At 45.3% G+C, this 23,831-nt stretch overlaps 2 protein-coding genes across 12 annotated transcripts in view; one reads left to right on the top strand and one right to left on the bottom strand.

Moving 5' to 3' along the window:
- The window catches only part of LOC128684871 (trichohyalin), a 63,312-nt gene extending 55,072 nt beyond the window's left edge, over nucleotides 1-8,240 (bottom strand). For 3 of the 7 annotated variants that reach the window (XM_053771186.2, XM_053771190.2, XM_053771187.2), the window contains exons 1-3: nucleotides 8,030-8,240; nucleotides 7,364-7,458; nucleotides 6,953-7,169 (exon numbers count right to left, since the gene is read on the bottom strand). In XM_053771186.2, the coding sequence (XP_053627161.2) occupies nucleotides 6,953-7,169; nucleotides 7,364-7,458; nucleotides 8,030-8,225 (508 nt within the window). In that variant the 5' untranslated portion in view covers nucleotides 8,226-8,240. The remainder of the gene's footprint in view (nucleotides 1-6,952; nucleotides 7,170-7,363; nucleotides 7,459-8,029) is intronic. The other 4 variants (XM_053771189.2, XM_053771191.2, XM_053771192.2 and 1 more) reach the window with 4 other exon arrangements.
- A 28-nt stretch (nucleotides 8,241-8,268) lies between these two features.
- Nucleotides 8,269-23,831, top strand: part of LOC128684873 (trichohyalin) — a 23,355-nt gene continuing 7,792 nt past the window's right edge. Inside the window, exons 1-10 of one of the 5 annotated variants that reach the window (XM_053771193.2) lie at nucleotides 8,269-8,319; nucleotides 11,183-11,959; nucleotides 13,008-13,091; nucleotides 13,731-13,874; nucleotides 14,362-14,541; nucleotides 15,242-15,460; nucleotides 15,818-15,973; nucleotides 16,836-17,258; nucleotides 18,317-18,658; nucleotides 19,308-19,748. In XM_053771193.2, coding sequence (XP_053627168.2) covers nucleotides 8,278-8,319; nucleotides 11,183-11,959; nucleotides 13,008-13,091; nucleotides 13,731-13,874; nucleotides 14,362-14,541; nucleotides 15,242-15,460; nucleotides 15,818-15,973; nucleotides 16,836-17,258; nucleotides 18,317-18,658; nucleotides 19,308-19,748 — 2,808 coding nt within the window. In that variant the 5' untranslated portion in view covers nucleotides 8,269-8,277. Of the gene's footprint in view, nucleotides 8,320-8,545; nucleotides 8,863-10,919; nucleotides 11,042-11,182; nucleotides 11,960-13,007; nucleotides 13,092-13,730; nucleotides 13,875-14,361; nucleotides 14,542-15,241; nucleotides 15,461-15,817; nucleotides 15,974-16,835; nucleotides 17,259-18,316; nucleotides 18,659-19,307; nucleotides 19,749-23,831 lie in introns of those variants that run through there. The other 4 variants (XM_053771195.2, XM_053771194.2, XM_070100353.1 and 1 more) reach the window with 4 other exon arrangements.

Genomic DNA, 23,831 nt, shown 5'->3' with positions numbered 1-23,831 from the left:
AGTGTAAGATGTCAGTTTGATCTTAATATATACTGATGACCTGACAGCAGCAACAAACTCTCACTTGTTATTGTTTGTGGATGATACCAATATAATGAGAATATAAATTGAAGTGAAGGTGACAAGACTGCTGGATATATGTCAGTGATAGAATATATCCATAAGTTTGTGAAAAAGACCAAAACATGCTTTTGATATTATTTTATTGAGAAGACTTTATTTATCATATTTACATGCAAAGTGTTGCTTTTAGTATGTCAAGTTCACCTTGGCTTGCTTAACCAACCACTTATTAATTCTGGTGGTTCCAAGGTAACACTTTACTAACAACAATTTATTTAAATTACAAAATAATCTCCCTTTTTTATTAGAGATAACAAGAATCCAACATAAAATACTTACATCTTTAACTTTAGTACCTTTGAAATAAGTTAAATAGGGTATATTAATATATGATTTTAAAACCAACGTTGCTTCACTACTTTCTTTAGAAGTAAATTTATTATATATAATGTTTATATCTATATTAACTTTATAGAATGGAGCCAAAACCAATTTATTAATATGGACAACTATATGCAGACTAGATTTAATTAATATTCTATTCAAGAGAAACCTTTAGTTTCTCAAGAGAATAACCCAGATTAGTTATATCTTTTAAACGAGATTCAGCATTGTCTTATGCAAGAAACTTAATATAAATTCACGTGCTTTAAAACACTGAGGAGTAGCTTTATAACCTAGTGCCTGAACTTACTACTGAGTGGCTGAACTTACTACTGAGTGCCTGAACTTACTACTGAGTTCCTGAACTTACTACTGAGTGCCTGAACTTACTACTGAGTGCCTGAACTTACTACTGAGTGCCTGAACTTACTACTGAGTGCCTGAACTTACTACTGAGTGCCTGAACTTACTACTGAGGGTCTGAACTTACTACTGAGGGCCTGAACTTACTACTGAGGGTCTGAACTTACTACTGAGGGTCTGAACTTACTACTGAGTGCCTGAACTTACTACTGAGTGCCTGAACTTACTACTGAGTGCCTGAACTTACTACTGAGTGCCTGAACTTACTACTGAGTGCCTGAACTTACTACTGAGTGCCTGAACTTACTACTGAGTGCCTGAACTTACTACTGAGTGCCTGAACTTACTACTGAGTGCCTGAACTTACTACTGAGTGCCTGAACTTACTACTGAGTGCCTGAACTTACTACTGAGTGCCTGAACTTACTACTGAGGGCCTGAACTTACTACTGAGTGCCTGAACTTACTACTGAGTGCCTGAACTTACTACTGAGGGCCTGAACTTACTACTGAGTGCCTGAACTTACTACTGAGTGCCTGAACTTACTACTGAGTGCCTGAACTTACTACTGAGGGCCTGAACTTACTACTGAGGGCCTGAACTTACTACTGAGTGCCTGAACTTACTACTGAGGGCCTGAACTTACTACTGAGGGCCTGAACTTACTACTGAGGTTCTGAACTTACTACTGAGGGCCTGAACTTACTACTGAGGGCCTGAACTTACTACTGAGAGCCTGAACTTACTACTGAGGGCCTGAACTTACTACTGAGAGCCTGAACTTACTACTGAGGGTCTGAACTTACTACTGAGTGCCTGAACTTACTACTGAGGGCCTGAACTTACTACTGAGGGCCTGAACTTACTACTGAGGGCCTGAACTTACTACTGAGAGCCTGAACTTACTACTGAGGGCCTGAACTTACTACTGAGGGCCTGAACTTACTACTGAGGGCCTGAACTTACTACTGAGGGTCTGAACTTACTACTGAGTGCCTGAACTTACTACTGAGGGCCTGAACTTACTACTGAGGGCCTGAACTTACTACTGAGGGCCTGAACTTACTACTGAGTGCCTGAACTTACTACTGAGGGCCTGAACTTACTACTGAGGGCCTGAACTTACTACTGAGGGCCTGAACTTACTACTGAGGGCCTGAACTTACTACTGAGGGCCTGAACTTACTACTGAGAGCCTGAACTTACTACTGAGGGCCTGAACTTACTACTGAGGGTCTGAACTTACTACTGAGGGTCTGAACTTACTACTGAGGGCCTGAACTTACTACTGAGGGTCTGAACTTACTACTGAGGGCCTGAACTTACTACTGAGGGCCTGAACTTACTACTGATTGTCTGAACTTACTACTGAGTGCCTGAACTTACTACTGAGTGCCTGAACTTACTACTGAGGGTCTGAACTGACTACTGAGGGCCTGAACTTACTACTGAGGGCCTGAACTTACTACTGAGGGTCTGAACTTACTACTGAGTGCCTGAACTTACTACTGAGGGTCTGAACTTACTACTGAGGGCCTGAACTTACTACTGAGGGCCTGAACTTACTACTGAGGGCCTGAACTTACTACTGAGGGCCTGAACTTACTACTGAGAGCCCGAACTTACTACTGAGGGCCTAAACTTACTACTGAGGGCCTGAACTTACTACTGAGGGCCTGAACTTACTACTGAGGGCCTGAACTTACTACTGAGGGCCTGAACTTACTACTGAGGGCCTGAACTTACTACTGAGGGCCTGAACTTACTACTGAGGGCCTGAACTTACTACTGAGGGCCTGAACTTACTACTGAGGGCCTAAACTTACTACTGAGGGCCTGAACTTACTACTGAGGGCCTGAACTTACTACTGAGGGCCTGAACTTACTACTGAGGGCCTGAACTTACTACTGAGGGCCTGAACTTACTACTGAGGGCCTGAACTTACTACTGAGGGCCTGAACTTACTACTGAGGGCCTGAACTTACTACTGAGGGCCTGAACTTACTACTGAGGGCCTGAACTTACTACTGAGAGCCTGAACTTACTACTGAGGGCCTGAACTTACTACTGAGGGCCTGAGCTTACTACTGAGGGCCTGAACTTACTACTGAGGGCCTGAACTTACTACTGAGGGCCTGAACTTACTACTGAGGGCCTGAACTTACTACTGAGAGCCTGAACTTACTACTGAGGGCCTGAACTTACTACTGAGGGCCTGAACTTACTACTGAGGGCCTGAACTTACTACTGATGGCCTCAACTTACTACTGAGGGCCTGAACTTACTACTGAGGGCCTGAACTTACTACTGAGGGCCTGAACTTACTACTGAGGACCTGAACTTACTACTGAGGGCCTGAACTTACTACTGAGGCCCTAAACTTACTACTTAGGGCCTGAACTTACTACTGAGGCCCTGAACTTACTACTGAGGGCCTGAACTTACTACTGAGGGCCTGAACTTACTACTGAGGCCCTAAACTTACTACTGAGGGCCTGAACTTACTACTGAGGCCCTGAACTTACTACTGAGGGCCTGAACTTACTACTGAGGGTCTGAACTTACTACTGAGGGCCTGAACTTACTACTGAGGCCCTGAACTTACTACTGAGGGCCTGAACTTACTACTGAGGGCCTGAACTTACTACTGAGGGTCTGAACTACTACTGAGGTTCTGAACTTACTACTGAGGGCCTGAACTTACTACTGAGGGCCTGAACTTACTACTGAGGCCCTGAACTTACTACTGAGGGCCTGAACTTACTACTGAGGGTCTGAACTTACTACTGAGGGCCTGAACTTACTACTGAGGGCCTGAACTTACTACTGAGGGCCTGAACTTACTACTGAGGATCTGAATTTACTACTGAGGGCCTGAACTTACTACTGAGGGTCTGAACTTACTACTGAGCGCCTGAACTTACTACTGAGGGCCTGAACTTACTACTGAGGGCCTGAACTTACTACTGAGGGCCTGAACTTACTACTGAGGGTCTGAACTTACTACTGAGGGTCTGAACTTACTACTGAGGGCCTGAACTTACTACTTAGGGCCTGAACTTACTACTGAGGGCCTGAACTTACTACTGAGTGCCTGAACTTACTACTGAGGGCCTGAACTTACTACTGAGGGCCTGAACTTACTACTGAGGGCCTGAACTTACTACTGAGGGTCTGAACTTACTACTGACGTTCTGAACTTACTACTGAGGGCCTGAACTTACTACTGAGGGCCTGAACTTACTACTGAGGGCCTGAACTTACTACTGAGGGCCTGAACTTACTACTGAGTGCCTGAACTTACTACTGAGGGCCTGAACTTACTACTGAGGGTCTGAACTTACTACTGAGGGCCTGAACTTACTACTGAGGGTCTGAACTTACTACTGAGGGCCTGAACTTACTACTGAGGGCCTGAACTTACTACTGAGGGCCTGAACTTACTTCTGAGGGCCTGAACTTACTACTGAGGGCCTGAACTTACTACTGAGGGTCTGAACTTACTACTGAGGTTCTGAACTTACTACTGAGGGCCTGAACTTACTACTGAGGGCCTGAACTTACTACTGAGGGCCTGAACTTACTACTGAGGGCCTGAACTTACTACTGAGGGCCTGAACTTACTACTGAGGGTCTGAACTTACTACTGAGGGTCTGAACTTACTACTGAGGGTCTGAACTTACTACTGAGGGCCTGAACTTACTACTGAGGGCCTGAACTTACTACTGAGGGCCTGAACTTACTACTGAGGGCCTGAACTTACTACTGAGGGTCTGAACTTACTACTGAGGGTCTGAACTTACTACTGAGGGCCTGAACTTACTACTTAGGGCCTGAACTTACTACTGAGGGCCTGAACTTACTACTGAGGGCCTGAACTTACTACTGAGGGCCTGAACTTACTACTGAGGGCCTGAACTTACTACTGAGGGCCTGAACTTACTACTGAGGGCCTGAACTTACTACTGAGCGCCTGAACTTACTACTGAGTGCCTGAACTTACTACTGAGGGTCTGAACTTACTACTGAGGGCCTGAACTTACTACTGAGGGCCTGAACTTACTACTGAGTGCCTGAACTTACTACTGAGGGTCTGAACTTACTACTGAGGGCCTGAACTTACTACTGAGGGCCTGAACTTACTACTGAGGGCCTGAACTTACTACTGAGGGCCTGAACTTACTACTAAGGGCCTGAACTTACTACTGAGTGCCTGAACTTACTACTGAGGGCCTGAACTTACTACTGAGTGCCTGAACTTACTACTGAGTGCCTGAACTTACTACTGAGGGCCTGAACTTACTACTGAGGGCCTAAGCTTACTACTGAGGGCCTGAACTTACTACTGAGGGCCTAATCTTACTACTGAGGGCCTGAACTTACTACTGAGGGCCTAATCTTACTACTGAGGGCCTGAACTTACTACTGAGGGCCTGAACTTACTACTGAGGGCCTGAACTTACTACTGAGGGTCTGAACTTACTACTGAGGGCCTGAACTTACTACTGAGGGCCTGAACTTACTACTGAGTGCCTGAACTTACTACTGAGGGTCTGAACTTACTACTGAGGGCCTGAACTTACTACTGAGGGCCTGAACTTACTACTGAGCGCCTGTACTTACTACTGAGGGCCTGAACTTAGTACTGAGGGCCTGAACTTACTACTGAGGGCCTGAACTTACTACTGAGGGCCTGAACTTACTACTGAGGGCCTGAACTTACTACTGAGGGCCTGAACTTACTACTGAGGGCCTAAACTTACTACTGAGGGCCTGAACTTACTACTGAGGGCCTGAACTTACTACTGAGGGCCTGAACTTACTACTGAGGGCCTGAACTTACTACTGAGGGCCTGAACTTACTACTGAGGGTCTGAACTTACTACTGAGGGCCTGTACTTACTACTGAGGGCCTGAACTTACTACTGAGGGCCTGAACTTACTACTGAGGGCCTGTACTTACTACTGAGGGCCTGAACTTACTACTGAGGGCCTGAACTTACTACTGAGGCCCTGAACTTACTACTGAGGGCCTGAACTTACTACTGAGGGCCTGAACTTACTACTGAGGGCCTGAACTTACTACTGAGGGCCTGAACTTACTACTGAGGGCCTGAACTTACTGAGGGCCTGAACTTACTACTGAGGGCCTGAACTTACTACTGAGGGCCTGAACTTACTACTGAGGGCCTGAACTTACTACTGAGGGCCTGAACTTACTACTGAGGGCCTGAACTTACTACTGAGGGCCTAAACTTTCTACTGAGGGCCTGAACTTACTACTGAGGGCCTAAACTTACTACTGAGGGCCTGAACTTATTACTGAGGGTCTGAACTTACTACTGAGGGCCTGAACTTACTACTAAGGGCCTGAACTTACTACTGAGGGCCTGAACTTACTACTGAGGGCCTGAACTTACTACTGAGGGCCTGAACTTACTACTGAGGGCCTGAACTTACTACTGAGGGCCTGAACTTACTACTGAGGGCCTGAACTTACTACTGAGGGCCTGAACTTACTACTGAGGGCCTGAACTTACTACTGAGGGTCTGAACTTACTACTGAGGGTCTGAACTTACTACTGAGGGTCTGAACTTACTACTGAGGGCTTGAACTTACTACTGAGGGCCTGAACTTACTACTGAGGGCCTGAACTTACTACTGAGGGTCTGAACTTACTACTGAGGGCTTGAACTTACTACCTCTGCACCAGTCGCAGGTAACAAGAGGTCAGTCAGGTGACCTAAGCAGGAGATAAGCCGGCTATTTAACTAGTACTTTAGAAACACCTGACCAATTATTGGTAAACATATATTTCAGTAATAACCTAACAACATATATATTAACACTAATATTTACAATAATAATTGAGAACGAATTTCTTATTCATGTGACGTCAGATAATAATATATAGTCGACCATCTCTATTTTAGCTAATAATAAAGAAGTCTGCAGTAAAATATTACGTGAAATATGGTACCCTGGCTATTTCTCAATGATATAATGGTGTCCATGGATATAATATGCAACACAAAGCATGTGGGGGAAGACTTGGAACTTGGACACACTTCAGGAATGTTTGAATAAGTGACTGTACTGGAGGTAAATTTATGAGGCTAAGAGTGTATTATGGGTGACCTTGGTCTCCAGGCTTCTTGCTGCGTATATGAAGGTCAGCACCTGCTTGGAGCAGGAGGTTTACAACAGGCAGGTGACCGCCCTCACTGGCGTGTTGGAGGGCCACACGCCCACGCCCTGAAGCCTCCTGGTCCAAGCCATTCACCTGGACCACGCCCACGCCCTTATTCAGTGCCTCCCTCACCCCACTCAGGTCACCCTGACGGGCGCTCCTTATCTGCAAAGGGAGAAGAAAAAAAAAGACATGAAAGACAAAAGTAACAGATCAAGAAGAAAGAAAAATAAACCAAATTTACATAAACATTTTTTTTTTTTTTGAAGGGACAATTTTTATTTTCGCCAAATGAATCTTCCAAGTTTTAACATAAAATATTTTTTTTAAAACGTTTACAAGAGGAAAGAGCATCTTACAAATTTTCTGTGGACATCTGCCATGTCGTGACCTGTGTTTTGTGATCCTCTTCCCTCCGTCTTTACAGTTCTTCTGACCAGCGTTCTGTCAAGCTCTTGAGTGTCATTTATGTCAGACGACAAAATCCAAAATTAATGAAGATGGTACACGGTGAGGAGGGAAGGAGTGTAGGGAGGCACAGAAAAAATGATTAAAGGTATGGGATAAGAGAAAAATGAAGGAAAACAAAAGCATAGTGATATCTAAGTGAGAATGCATGTGTGTGTGTGTGTGAAACAAGTGAGATATACGACATGTCTCAACACACATAAATATATGGAAAGATACATTCATACGGTGCTTCGATATCCCACTTCCTTTCTTTCGCAAAATTATGCCCGTCAATAGCAGAATTGATGTAAGACTGGGTAGCAACGCATGAATTATCATTTTAAATCAAACTTGCTCTCTAAATTGCACTTTAAGGAGGAAAATTGAGCAAAAATCCTGTTATATGAAAAGGAAAAACCTTGATGCATTCAGTTATTTCTTATCACCACTACTACTACCACACCCATATACGTTCAAACAACCCTTCCTTGGCCTACTAGTGACTGATACAAACTCCTGACACTTTAGTCGCCTTTTACACAACCAAAACTTCCGGATTGTGTGGCTACACTGACTCACGAAAGCAGCACACCGTGTGGCACAGTGAATCACAAAAGCAGTACACCGTGTGGATATACACACATACACAACTATAGCAACACGCAGTGTGGACAAACTAACAGGGCGGGTGTACAACGAGGTGTACCTGCCAACCATAAGACTTGATAAGATAGTCATTGATAACGTGTTGTACGGGCAAGCGTGTACCATTGTGATGGGGCGAGTATGTACCGTTGTGATGGGGCAAGCGTGTTGTGATGGGATGAGTATGTACCGTTGTGATGGGACGTGTGCTGATGATGGGGTGAGTGTACTGTGATGGGTTAAGTGTACTGATGATGAGGCAAGTGTACTCTGGTGATGGGGCAAGTGAGTACTGATGAAGGGATGAGTGTACTGGTGATGGGGCGAGTGTGTACTGGTGATGCGACGAGTGTACCGATGATGACGTATCCCTGAGTGATAACTTACTGGATATCAGAAGGAAATAACTAGCTGTTATCGTGTTATCAGTGTCAGTGTTATCATAGTTGGACTTGACGAACCACTTCAGTCTGGCGGTGGAGTACCTGAGGGCTGCCTACTCCCTGTCACCTACTGTCTCCCTTGACTGTTACTTGGCTCCTAGTGTCCTTGTGTAGGAGTGTTGCGTCCTTGTTTCTATTCTGTTGCCCATATATTTTCTGTTACTCCATGTTTCCATTCTGGTACCCCTCCCGATAACGGTCCTCCTCCTCCAGTGGATTTGTAGCAGTGTTCCCTACCTGTTACCCAACGGTAGTTCCTCTCTGTTATCAGGACCGGTCATAAGCGAAACGTCATGAACAATTACTGGAACAAAGTGAATGTAAGTGGAAGTGAACAATGAAAATTTCATCTGTGTGTAAATCCTCGTGTTTGTGTATACTCACGACTTACAGTCACTGAGGTGTGTTTGGGTGGGTCGAAGCACTGCTTCTGACCTCGCCTCTTGCTGTGGCATTATTAGGTATGCTGGACTCGAGCCTCGTGGACTTCTGCCGTACCTAACTGCTCCTGTTTGTATTCTGTCTGTAGGGTATGCCTTGATCATCACACTAAAGCACTTTCCCTTATACTCATACCTGTTTATCCAGCTTCTGGATCAACCTCTGAAGGGGTACTGTGTTACGCATTTTTCTGTAGCTACGTCTGCCCTTCGTGTTTTATATCCGTAACTAAGTCGTAGAAAACAAACGGGATTTATTAAGTATGGTTCACCTTCCATGAATCCCTGCTGGTTGTATATGACGTATTCTTCCCTCTTCAGTTATTTCACCATCCTTCACCTTAAAACCTTCACCAGAACTTTGAGTAATATACCTGTCAGTGAAACTGGCGTCCTGTCTCCTTTCCTTGAATATATCCACAACGTGAGTTTCTTCTCTTTTCCAGATGTTTGGCAGCTGTTCCTGCCTCCAATAATCTGTTAATTTTGTTATTGGACCACTCAGTATTTCTGCTCCTTCCTTCAGTACCCATGGTGACGTTTTGTCTGGTCCCAGTGCTTTGTTATGGCCATACTTTTCAAATAGTTTCTCCACTTCCTCCTTTGTTCCTTGAATAATTCCAGGGTTCTGCTGTTCGTGAACTGCTAGTTCCCACTGCTGCAGTGAGAACGTTCACAGCCCTTCAGGTACATTCCTGACAGACTTCTTTCAACTCTCCTCACTTGATGCCAGTGACTCCTTGATGCCGGTTAGTGTGTCCTCGATGTCGGGGGAGTGGGTCCTTGATGCCATTAAAGTGTGTCCTCGGTGTCGGGGGAGTGGATCCTTGATGCCATTAAAGTGTGTCCCTGGTGTCGGGGGAGTGGGTCCTTGATGCCGGTGAGGGGATCTTCGATGCCGCTGAGTAGGTCCTTGATGCAGGTAAAGTGGGTCCTTGATACCAGGACTGGATCCTCGATGCCAGTGGGCGGATCCTCGATGTCGGGGGAGTGGGTTCTTGATGCTGGTGAGTGTCCTTGATGCCGGTAAGTGGATCCTCGATGCCGCTGAGTAGGTCCTTGCTGCCGGTAAAAGTGGGTCCATGATTCAAGTGAGTGGATCCTTGATGCCGATGAGTGAGTTCTTGATGCTGGTGAGTGGGTCCTTGATGCCGATGAGTGAGTTCTTGATGCTGGTGAGTGGGTCCTTGATGCCAGTGGATGGCTCTTCATTCAAGGAAGTAAATATCCTCTTAATTGGATCAAACCTGATTACTCCCTATTCATATACACTGTATGACCTTAAGGGTTTAGCTCTCTTGATTATAAAAAGTAATGTAAAAGCTTTCGCTTCTGTTTTTCTAGTGTTATCAGTTGGTCTCTTGCAGTTATTATCCTTAATGTGTCTATGTATCTGTGCGTGTATGTATATGTATGTGCCTGTGTATGTATATGTGTGTGTATATTGTGTGTGTGTGTTACTGGGACAGAGTTATGCTCTAGGTGTCTCGCCTTCAGTGTTTAAGATGACATAGTTTGTTTAAATTCCAATGAGCTTTATCGTATCTCTTCTTAAAGATATGTATGGATCCTGCCGTCTCTGTACTCACCTATTTGTACTCACCTATTTGTGGTTGCAGGGGTCGAGTCACAGCTCGAGTCACAGTGTGTGTGTGTGTGTGTGTGTGTGTGTGTGTGTGTGTGTGTGTGTGTGTGTGTGTGTGATAACAGTTATCACAAGGCTGTTATTGAAAAATCAGATGAACTATTAGTCTAAAAATCTAATGATAATTCAATGAAGAATTTCTTTACATCCTGGAGGTGAAGTGGAGTATGAGAATGATATTGTGTGTGTGTGTTAGTGTGTGTGTGTGTGTGTGTGTGTGTGTGTGTGTGTGTGTGTGTGTGTGTGTGTGTGTGTGTGTGTGTGTGTATTCGTGTGCTTTGTGTGTGTGTGTATGTTCGCGTATGTGTTTTGGGTGTGTGTGTGTGTGTGTGTGTGTGAAACGGAGATCGGAGATCACTGACTGTGAAAGGAAGAACTTGTTCATTGACACATTGGCCTCTACCTCCCGCTGAGGTACGCTGGGCTGCCACAGCAGTGCATCTATTTTAAGTTTAGCTGAAGGAGGCTTGAGCCTCTTCCTTGCGTCGAATGACTCACGCCACTTTAGCCTTACACGTATAATAATAATAATAATAATAATGTGCTCTCCGGCAGGAGCAGCTGTACGGCAGCGTGGGGAACCTCGACCAGTCCCGCATCACCTGGAAGCCGCCCAAGTACTCGCGGTACAGGAATCAACAGTACCGAAGCGAGGAGAACTTGAGCCAGAGTCACTCTGGCGGCAGGTCGCCCGCCTGGGGCACCTCCAAACAGCTCCTGACGAAGAAGCAGCTTTCCAGCAGCATGGGCGAGCTAAGCGCTCCCCAGAGCTCCGAGAAACTTGCTGTGCCCATCTCGCTGAAGGAACGCCAGCGCCAGCAGCTGTACAGCAACACAGAGCAGCAGAGATCTAATTCCGGAGACATGCCTGTCATATCGAAGCACAAGAGACCACAGGAGGATTTCCAGTTCAGCACCGAAAGCGCGAAATATTTAGCGTTCATCTCCAGCGAAGAGGAACGTCCCTACGAGAGAAGAGAGAAGCATCTTACTGACATTCACACCTCTCTCTCGAGACAGAACGAGCAAGATGGCCACTTTGACAGCATGGAAGAACAGGACCCTAGTAGTAGTGATCGTCTTGCCTCCTTCGCCAAACAGAGCTCGCAAGAACGACTGTACTTAAACGCAGAGAATCCACACAGCACACGGGTAAGGGACGAACCTCTTCACGTCACGGGAGTACACAAGACCCAGCTGGCGGTGAGGCAGCAGCAGCACCCGTCAACACAGCTCCAGCAGGAGCTATCACACACAAATAAGAATCACCACATACCAGACAAGACGGATCATCATTCAGACGAGTCACTCACACAACGTCATCATCAACAGGTAAACAGATTTCATCATTATTGTTATCAAAGCCTTCAGAATACATAAAAAAAGACACCTGAACTAAGTCACATTATTTAAGTCAGGTCTACAAGTCATGTGAAGCAACCAAGTAGAAGAAGAAATTTAAAGGGAAACTGTTAGGAATCCTCCGTAATGGGATGCCTGTGATGGTTGCATTAAAATTTTCTTCAGTAGTTTTACAGTTATAGCATGAAAATACCTGTTCTGACTTGCATTAATCTGTTCAACACTGGTGTGTGAACTAGTTTAAATGATAATATAAAAAAAAAACATTATTTTTGAGTTTTATTTGTTTTACTTCATTTTTGGCTGCTCCTTCGCAAGTGATTCAATAAAAATCTAGCCAAACATTTAATTAAGTTCACCCTACATAATACCCCTTTTTAATTTTGAGTCATTTCCTTTATGTGTGAAATATCATCTTTTAACCTTTCCTCTTAGTTTTTTTTTTAAATAATATTTAGCTTTTATTATTTTCTTCCGTTTTAATGACACAACTAATTTTTTTTAATAACACGTAGCAAATTCATCACATTAGATATATTAACACCAGGCTATCATTGTACAGCAAATATGGTGTTCATCTAGGCTGCGCCGGGTCACCACCTGGAAAAGACCCGGGCGGGGACAAGACTGGCGAACCTACTGCAATACTGTCTAGGCTGCAGAGATTACCCACATTGTGAGATGTGTATAGTATAGAGAGAGTTTATTTAATTCCTACTTTAAGGATCTTAAAGTATTCTTGACTGTTGCTGGCCAGGTGATCTGCTGCCTTCACCTTAGGTAAGGTTTGTCAGGAAGCAGGACAAGTGTTTCCTGACGCGGGTCTTAGTCATATAATGACCCGCAGCTGGAGGTTTTGGTCACCTGACCGAGGCCTTCCCCTGGCTTACCCCTCCACCCTTTTAAAAATTATGGTTATGATTATAATCAATTTTTATTACCTACAGCCTTTATGACCCTCGTGTGGCCGACAGACTTCAAACCCCATTAATTAACTCAATCTTGGTTGCACCTGTAGGAGGCACTACACACAGCCCTACCTGTCTACCTGATGGTTGACTCCCCTACAAGCTCACCCAGCCTGGATGCCAACGCCACACAGGTACCTAACTCTGCGTACCTAGTTCCCACCTCTACCTCCTATGTTTTAGGGTTGAACTCCAGCAGCCACTTACAGGGAAATTCTAGTGTAGCAATAATTTGACTGATCAGAGGCCGGGCCCCGCTGTTTGTGGACGGAGGATCGAGCTTCCACTCCTGTGCGTAAACCGAATGGCAGGTACAAGTTTAGTGCTTTAGGATGTACAGTAAAGTGTGTAGCTACAGTTGTTTAAAGTAGTACTTTAAAGGTTTGTATCCTTCCAACTCTTTGTAACACTGAAATCTATACTACTACTGCTATACTACTACTACTCCTACTACTACTACTACTACTACTACTACTACTACTAATAATAATAATAATAATAATAATAATAATAATAATAATAATAATAATAATAATAATAATAGTAATAGTAATCTCCGTGGAAAAATGGAAAAGAATTCTTCCTTCGTAAGCCATGCGTATCGTAAGAGGCGACTAAAATACCGGGAGCAAGGGGCTAGTAACCCCTTCACCTGTATAAATTACTAAATGTAAAAAGAAGAAGAAAAACTCGTTTTTCTTTTTAGGTCACCCTGTCTGGGTAGGAGACTGCCGGTATGTTGAAAAAATAATATTATTATTATTATTTCCCAGGGTAGGTGTGATAACGAGGTGCCAGTCATACACAGAGCAACGTGTGTCAGTCTTTCGGAAGACGGCTTTCTTTCCCCCGACAGTCAGGAGGAAGAGGAAGAGGAGGAGGAAGAGGCACAGGAGTGCCTGGCTACTTCCCTACAGGTAGGCACTGTTTTGCCTCTCCACTGTCAGACAGTGGGGTGAAGTAATGAAAGTTTGATCCCCCGACCTCTCACAGCAGAGCAGGGTGTGTGTCGACCCGGCCCAGGCAGCGGGTACTCATATGTCACCGTGTTGTACATCACGCGTGAGATTTGCAGTGTTGTTGCTGTTCCTAAGCGAATGGTATATACACCAAAAAATGTGTATATCTCAGTGTATATTCACTGAGAGGTGTGTATATCTCAATGTATATACACTGAGAGGTATGTATATTTCAGTGTATATGCCCTAAGAGATGTACAGTATGTCTTATTGTGGATACACCGACAAGTCTCTCTCTCTCTCTCTCTTTCTCTCTCTCTCTCTCTCTCTCTCTCTCTCTCTCTCTCTCTCTCTCTCTCTCTCTCTCTCTCTCTCTCTCTCTCTCTCTCTCTCTCTCTCTCTCTCTCTCTCTCTCTCAACGCCAACCTTTCTCACAATTTCCCAGAACGGTTCTTCAAGTGATCCAGGAGAAAGGAACTTAACAACCCTAAGGAAGGAGGAAAAGACCGATAGAGAGGAGGAGGAAAAAGAAGAAGAGAGAAGCACTATCTTGACCCTGCGGAAGGAGGTCAAGCGAATAACCAAACTGAAGGACGAAATTGAGGAAAATCTTATTAAAACTCAGGTGAGCCGCGTCTGACAGTCATTACCTGAGGACTTAGACACCTGGGCAACATCTGGGTGTCTTTGTAGACGTTTCGCCATCCAGTGGCTTTATCAATACTAATTAAAGAATATAATTTAAAGACTGTAGAACTAGATACAAAAAACGGGTCAGTCAGTCCCTCAGCCTTGGAGTTGGAGGACTACGGTCCTCTTCACCAACTCCAAGACTGAGGGACTGGTTACCTCGTCTTCTTTACGTAGTTCTCAGTTTTCCCGGTATGTCCTTGAATTTGTATTGATAAAGCCACTGGATGGCTAAACGTCTACAAATAAAGATACCCAGATGTTGCCCAGGTGTCTAATTTATGGTTAAAAAAATTTTAATTTAAGGGCTCAAATTTGTATAGTTGATAACATTTCTTTTGGCACACACTGTTTCCTCATTACCAGCCATCAGTCATTCTCTCTGTGTGGACATTTTTTGGAATATCCCTTGTGTACTGTGTCTTGAGGACTTAATAGTAACATGAGTAGAAGGACTAGCAGTAGTAGTAGTTGTAGTAGTAGTAGCAGCAGTAGTAGTATAATCGTAGTAGTAGTAGTAGTAGTTGTAATATTACTACTGCTAATTTTATTGCTACTAATAATATTATTGCTATTAAGAAGAATAATAGAATATTTAATTTACAATATTACGTGTGCGTATCCCGTGCCTGCAGGCAGACCTGAAGGAGCAGGTGAAGGAGCTCACAGACAGGAAGGAGGAACAGGAGGCGAGGTGCAAGGCGCTCACGGAGAAGTCGGAGGAGGAGTCACGGAGGTGGAAGCAGGAGAAGGTCACCAGGGAGACCATTATCATCAACCAGAAGGCTAGGATAGAGACCTTGACGGAGGAGCTAGATCATCTTAAAAGTCAACTCCCTACAGGAAAGCAAGAGGTGAGGGGAAGAACGGGGACCAGGAGCCCGAGTCTGTGTTACAATTGAGATGTTACAGAAAGTTCAGAAGTGATTCGGGATATTTTTGTTTTGGTGGTACGAAGACAAATGACTGCCGACTTGAGGGGAATTAACGCAAATTCATTCACTTCGGACACATTGACTAGTGACCTTTCAGTCCTTGAACCTCGATCACTTCAAGTGATAAAGGTCCAAGGACCCTATCGTCATCAATAGAGGTGTCCCAAGTGAATGCATTCCAGTCTATTTCAATCAGTTTTACTTTGATTTGGGTCATGTGTCGTCTAGCGGCCGTACGCAAAACTGAAAATGCTAAAATACTGTCATGCCCCGTAGGGGAGGGAGCAGAAGCAGGTTCAGGAGCTGAAGGAACAGCTGCAGCAGGAGCAGCAGCTCCGTCAGCAGCAGGTAGCAGAAAAAGAGCGCGAGAACTCCTTCCTCAGGAGCCAACTGCAAGAAAAAGAAAGTGCCTTGATCATGCTTCAGGACCAGGTCAGTCATACCATTTTTTTAATCATTCTTTTCCGGCCGGTTTCACTGACCGGACTTGTGTTATCAGAGCCACGACTCTCACTACTAGCCTAAGGCTATTGGTATCAAACCACGGAAAGGGAGGGGATTTGAACCCATGGCAAGTGATTTCTAAAATTCACACCCGTTCCGTAATTTGACAATCGTGTTGTTACAACTACGTCAGTCATATTGGTATCAGGTTAGTTACTTACGGACTTGTCTCAGCCATCGCTGCTATACTCAGTGATGGAGATATTTAAGATTTTAGTGAATAAAACTCGCAAATTGGCCCCATAAGTATGGATTTTTGAGAGATGAACCCTTTATGGGAAGTGATTTGGTGCTGGTGAGGGGCTCTTGGCCTAAGGAATTGGAGCTACTCTCCTCTATTTCGGGTCAAACTGTCTACCGTCCATTCCCCAGGCGTTGTATAAGAACATAAAATGGAGGAGCATAGCAACAGGCCTACTGGTCTAAATTAGGCTCGTTTTTCTCTAAACCAACTATTCCCATCCACCCACTTGTCCAACCTTTACCCAGAGCTTCCCAAGAATTAGCTTCAATACCTCAGGTACTAATCAAACCCAGATTTAGAGAAGACATTTATAATGTTGTGTATCTTTATACGTATATGCTTCTAAACTGTTGTATTCTGAGCACCTCTGCAAAAGCAGTGATAATGTGTGAGTGTGGTGAAAGTGTTGAATGATGATGAAAGTATTTTCTTTTTGGGGATTTTCTTTCTTTTTTGGGTCACCCTGCCTCGGTGGGAGACGACCGACTTGTTGAAAAAAAAAAATTATAATGTAAATAATCGCTAATAGCCTGGTGTAACCCGTAGGCGAGGCAGCAGGAGGAGCAGCAGCAGTTGGAGAGGCAGCAACAGCAGCTTAAGAAACAGCAGCAGCAGGTGGAGGAACAGAAACAGCAGAAGGAAGAGCATCAGCAGGAGCATCAGAAGCTGCAGCAGCAGCTGAAGAGACAGCACCAGCAGCTAAAGAAACAGCAGCAGCAGGTGGAAGAGCAGCAGAAGGACCTGGAAAGGCTGCAACAGCAGATAAAGAAACAGCAGCAGCAAAAGGCGGAGTATCAGAAGCAGCAGCAGCAACTGGAGAAACAGCTGCGACAGGAACAGCGTCACCAACGTCAGCAGCTGAACGAGAAGGAGCGAGAAATCTCCTCCTTGAAAACACAACTCCAGCAGAAAGACAAAGAGCTGACCAGGAGCCAAGCCCAGGTGGCACCCTCGGTGCCTCTCAGCCAGGTAAGGCATCCCTGTCACTACACGCAGAAAAGAAATGTTGACTCGGTTATTAGCGTGTTGCTGTTCAAACGCTCTCTGATAACATTCTGGAGAGAAAAAAATATGATTCCCGACTAACCCACAACTTGTTATATAAATGGCTTAGAAAGCCGACAAGTTGAAGAATGAGACACTTGGGCACAAGTGTCTCATTCTTGAACCCACAACTTGGATAGCAAACCCATCAGCTCATCCTGTGAGCTGTTAGTTGAGTGTGAACCCCAGTTTGTGTGGAAGTGTTTGAGTGTCGTCCAATGTGCACAGATGTGTGTGTGTACTCACCTAATTGTGTTTGCAGGGGTCGAATCATAGCTCCTGGCTCCACCTCTTCACTGGTCGCCACTAAGTCACTCTCTTCCTGCTCTATGAGCTTTATCATTCCTCTTCCTAAAGCCTCCACTATCTCACTTTCCAGACTATTCCACTTTCTGACAACTCTGTGACTGAAGAAATACTTCCTAACATCCCTGTGACTCATCTGAGTCTTCAATTTCAAATTGTGACCCTTTGTTTCTGTGCCCCATTTCTGAAACATCATATCTCTGCCCACCTTGTCGAACCCACTCAATATTTTATATGTCGTTATCATGTTCCCCCTGTTCTCCAAAAATCGCCAGGTCGAGTTCCCTTAACCTTTCCTCGTATGACATTCCCCTTAGCTTCGGGACTAGTCTCGTTGCAAACCTTTGCACTTCCTCTAGTTTCCTGACGTGCTTGGCCAGGTGTGAGTTCCAAACTGGAGCTGCAGACTCCAGTATAGGCCTGACGTACACGGTGTACACTGTACAGGGTCCGGAACGACTCGTTACTGAGATGTAGGAATGGTATCCTTAGGTTTGCTAGTTGCCCATATGCTGCAGCAGTTATTTGGTTGATGTGCACCTCAAGAGATGTGCAGTTGTGTGTGTGTGTGTGTGTGTTATGTGGCCCTACACAACTTCGCAATTCATAAAATTTTTTTTTTTTTTTTCTGCACGTGACGCAATGTGTACCGTTAAGTGGGATGTTACGATCCGTAGATCAGGGCCAGGGAGCAGCTGGAGCAGCAGGTGAAGCAGCTGGAACAGCAGGTGGAGCAGCTGGAGCAGCAGGTGAAACAGCTGCGGCAGGAGCAGCTGCTGAATCGCGAGCAGCTGGCGAAGAAGGAGCTGGAGGTCTCTTCGTTGAAGACACAACTGCAGGAGAAGGCGAGAGAGGTGACCAGGTGTCAAAGGTGCCAGGTTCAAGTGGCACCCCCATCACCTCTTCCTCAGGTGGTACCCCCATCACCTCTTCCTCAGGTGGCACCCCCATCACCTCTTTCTCAAGTGGTACCCCCATCACCTCTTCCTCAGTTAGCACCTCCTTCACCTCTTTCTCAGGTGAGTCACCTCATACAGACTCTCTGAATAACTTGAAATATGAATAACTAAGGTATAATGAACACTTCTCAATGCTCAATAATAACTCTTGTGGAGACAGAAACTCAGGGCATAAACTGATCTGTATATTTCGTCCCCCTTCTGGGATTCTCTTCGCAGACACAAAATAACTTTACGAATTTAAAGAATAATCCTGATTAAACTTGATGGATAATCTTGGTTAAACTTACTGAATAAACCTGGTTAAGTTGTGCTTAAGTTTAATTCAGGAACGCATTTGTTTGGTCAGTGCTAAGTTCAGCTGAGGTCAGTGTTCCTCAGGTCAGCTGAGGTCAGTGTTCCTTAGGTCAGCTGAGGTCAGAATCACTCTGAACTCAGCTGAGGTCAGTGTTCCTCAGGTCAGCTGAGGTCAGTATCACTGAGCTCAGCAGAGGTCATAGTTCCTCAGGTCAGCTGAGGTCAGTATCACTCTGAACTCAGTTGAGGTCAGTGTTCCTCAGGTCAGCTGAGGTCAGTATCACTCTGAACTCAACGTTGTCTACAGGTCTTGCATGTTGTGTCTCGTAGTTCTGCACTGGAGAGCTGATGAGGACTGGAAAACACACATACACACACAAACATTGTTTTACTCATCAGTTTTAATCCACAGACGAGGGTGCAGGAGCAGGTGGAGCAGCTGGAAGAGCAGCTGTGGCAGGAACAGCGGCGACAGGAATTGCTGAAAGAAGAGAAGCTGCTGCAAGAACAGCTGCGAAAGGAGCAGCTGCAGAAGGAGAAACTTCGGCAAGAGCAAAAGCTGCGGCAGGAACAACTACAACAGGAGCAGCTTCGCCAGGAGAAATTACGCAAGGAGCAGCTGCGGCAAGAACAGCAACGCCTGGAGCAGTTGCGCAAGGAGCGGCTGCGACAGGAGCAACTGCGACAGGAACAAGTGCGGCAGGAAAACCTGCAGCAGGAACCCAAGCACCAACTTCGTCAGCAGCTGGCCAAGACACAGCAGACCATATCCACGACGACACAGGTGACTCGGAGAGACACGGAGCTGAACAGGTGCCAATCTCACGTGGTACCTTCAGTGCCGCTTCTCCAGGTAATTTATACTCCGGGTTACGTATCCTCCAGATAAGGAATCCCCCCAGATAAGGTATCCTTCAGTTAAAGTATCATCTATGAAAGGTATTCTTCAGTTGATTTATCCTCCAGGAAAGGCATCCTTCAGTTAAAATATCCTTTAGTTAAAGTATCCTCCAGGTAGAGCATCCTGCAGTTAAGGGATCCTACAGGTCAAGGATCCTCTTCAGAATACCCACACGAAACTAATTTATGGGTTCCAATAATTTTCTTTGCACTTGCTGGAGGATCACATTTAAAAACTCAAGAAAACATCGTCACTTTCAACCCAAGTAATCGGGTTGATCCTAGTGAAGAGGTTTGAATTATAAAAGAAAACTTTGCAGTTACTCTCGTACTCCTTGGATGACGCAAAAATAAACATAGACGCAGTATAATGTGATCCTTTATTGACAACGTTTCACCCACACAGTGGGCTTTATCAGGTCACAAACAGATCTACCTGGGTAAAGAGTACGTAAGTGTATATAGGGTGGAATCAGGGGGAGAATGTTGGGTAGGTTGGATTTGAGACGGACCTGCAAGGGACGGGCAGGTATATATATATTCATGCACTCTTTACCCAGGTAAATCTGGGTATCGGTATTTTATACCTTTTATCTCCTTGAGTGGTACTGGTTGCTTCCCATTTTCCCAGGATCTATATGATATATGCATATTAAGCTCTTCCCCATTATTAATAAAATTAACAATACTCACAGTTGAACGTTCACAACTCTTGGTATTTCTCTAATTTGCTTGAATAAGAACATAAAGGAGGAACGCTGCAGCAGGCCTACTGGTCCATGCTAGGCAGATCTTTCTTAAACCCACTCACAAAAATATTTGCCCAACCCATTTTCAATGCTACCCAAAGAACAAACTTTGATCACTGATGGCATTTTCAGTCTAAACAGGTTATTGTCGTGATCTCTGTTCATTTAGGAGGGTGGCGTTCAGGTGGTTATGCCCAGCATGGGTTAGGGAGGATGGGTTAAGTCGGGTATAGATTAGTGTTGGTAGTGCCCAATTTGTCTTACGGGGTGTGGGGTGTCTGGGAAAGTTTCGCTCCATGTAGAGTTGTATCAGGTCTTTACAAAACTCTACGCAGAGCGACACGTTGTCCCAATATAAGGTTGTTCAGGAAAGTGTGTCTTTTCCTCATTCTTATCTGCAATAACACTGTATCCCACTATACAGTAGTTATAAAGTGGGAACAAAAGCTAGTTATGTTACCCTGTCATAGTAATTCACACGCAGAGTTACATCATGTAATGAGAGACTTCAGTAAGGTGATGAGGATATCGTCAAGTATTCCACTCTGACTTCAGTAGTTACGGCAGCTTCACTGGTTCCCTTCCAACAGAATTGTAGTTACTAATCACTTGGGGATAACCATCTCTTATCGTGATCTGTCCGAAACACACACACACACACACACACACACACACACACACACACACACACACACACACACTGCAATGGATCAGAGAATACCTGACAGGGAGGCAACAACGAGTCATGGTACGTAATGATGTATCACAGTGGGCACCTGTGACGAGCGGGGTCCCACAGGGGTCGGTCCTAGGACCAGTGCTATTTTTGGTATATGTGAACGACATGACGGAAGGGTTAGACTCAGAAGTGTCCCTGTTTGCAGATGATGTGAAGTTAATGAGGAGAATTAAATCTGATGAGGACCAGGCAGGACTTCAAAGAGACCTGGACAGACTGGACACCTGGTCCAGCAAATGGCTTCTCGAATTTAATCCTGCCAAATGCAAAGTCATGAAGATGGGGGAGGGGCACAGAAGACCACAGACAGAGTATAGGCTAGGTGGCCAAAGACTGCAAACCTCACTCAAGGAGAAAGATCTTGGGGTGAGTATAACACCGAGCATGTCTCCGGAAGCACACATCAATCAGATAACTGCTGCAGCATATGGGCGCCTGGCAAACCTGAGAACAGCATTCCGATACCTTAGTAAGGAATCATTCAAGACACTGTACACCGTGTATGTCAGGCCCATACTGGAGTATGCAGCACCTGTTTGGAACCCGCACTTGATAAAGCACGTCAAGAAACTAGAGAAAGTACAAAGGTTTGCGACAAGGTTAGTTCCGGAGCTAAGGGGAATGTCCTATGAGGAAAGATTAAGGGAAATCGGCCTGACCACACTGGAGGACAGGAGGGTCAGGGGAGACATGATAACGACATATAAAATACTGCGTGGAATAGACAAGGTGGACAAAGACAGGATGTTCCAGGGAGGGGACACAGAAACAAGAGGCCACAATTGGAAGTTGAAGACACAAATGAGTCAGAGAGATAGTAGGAAGTATTTCTTCAGTCATAGAGTTGTAAGGCAGTGGAATAGCCTAGAAAATGACGTAGTGGAGGCAGGAACCATGCACAGTTTTAAGACGAGGTTTGATAAAGCTCATGGAGCGGGGAGAGAGAGGGCCTAGTAGCAACCGGTGAAGAGGCGGGGCCAGGAGCTAGGACTCGACCCCTGCAACCACAAATAGGTGAGTACAAATAGGTGAGTACACACACACACACACACACACACACACACACATACACACACACAGGAGGAGAGTGGTGGAGCACCTGGAGCGGAACAAGATTATAAACGACAGCCAGCACGGATTCATGGAAGGCAAATCCTGTTTCACAAACCTACTAGTGTTTTATGACAAGGTAACTGAAGTAAGAAATGAGAGGGAGGGGTGGGTTGATTGCATTTTCTTGGGTTGCAAGAAGGCCTTCGACACAGTTCCTCACAAGAGATTGGTACAGAAGCTAGAGGAACAGGCACGCATAACAGGAAGGGCACTGCAATGGATCAGAGAATACCTAACAGGGAGGCAACAGCGAGTCATGGTCCGTGATGAGGTATCACAGTGGGCGCCTGTGACGAGCGGGGTCCCACAAGGGTCAGTCCTGGGACCAGTGCTATTCTTGGTATATGTGAACATGACGAAGAGGATAGACTCAGAAGTGTCCCTGTTTGCAGATGATGTGAAGTTAATGAGGAGAATTAAATCAGATGCGGACCAGACAGAGCTACAAAGAGACCTGGACAGGCTGGATGCGTGGTCCAGCAACTCGCTCCTAGAATTTAACCCCGCCAAATGCAAAGTCATGAAGATCGGAGAAGGGCAAAGAAGACCGCAGACAGAGTATAGTCAAGGAGAAAGATCTAGGAGTGAGTGTAATACCGAGTACGTCGCCAGAAGCACACATTAACCAAATAACTGCTGCGGCGTATGGGCGCCTGACAAACCTGAGAATAGCGTTCCGGTACCTCAGTAAGGAATCGTTCAAGACTTTATACACTGTGTACGTCAGGCCCATACTGGAGTATGCAGCACCAGTTTGGAACCCACACCTGGTCAAACACGTCAAGAAATTAGAGAAAGTGCAAAGGTTTGCAACAAGGCTAGTTCCAGAGCTAAGGATAATGTCCTACGAAGAAAGGTTAAGGGAAATCGGTCTGACGACACTGGAGGACAGGAAGGTCAGGGGAGACATGATAACGACATACAAAATCCTGCATGGAATAGACAAGATGGACAGAGACAGGATGTTCTAGAGATGGGACACAGAAACAAGGGGTCACAATTGGAAGCTGAAGACTCAGACAAGTCAGAGGGATGTTAGGAAGTATTCCTTCATCCACAGAGTTGTTAGGAAGTGGACTAGTCTGGCAAGCGATGTAGTGGAGGCAGGAACCATACATAGTTTGAAGACGAGGTATGATGAAGCTCATGGAGCAGGGAGTAGGAGGACCCAGTAGCGGTCAGTGAAGAGGCGGGGCCAGGAGCTGAGTCTCGACCCCTGCAACCACAATTAGGTGAGTACACACACACACACACACACACACACACACACACACACACACACACACACACACACACACACACACACACACACACACACACACACACACACACACACACACACACACACACACACAAATTAGCAGTAACCCCGTGGGAGCCACATACGGTGGCAGGAGAATGGTGTACAATACAAATTTCATTTTCTCACGCAAAT

This window comes from Cherax quadricarinatus, chromosome 5 (assembly GCF_038502225.1).
Source record: "Cherax quadricarinatus isolate ZL_2023a chromosome 5, ASM3850222v1, whole genome shotgun sequence".
NCBI lineage: Eukaryota > Metazoa > Arthropoda > Malacostraca > Decapoda > Parastacidae > Cherax > Cherax quadricarinatus.
This window is presented reverse-complemented; position numbering and strand designations above follow the sequence as displayed.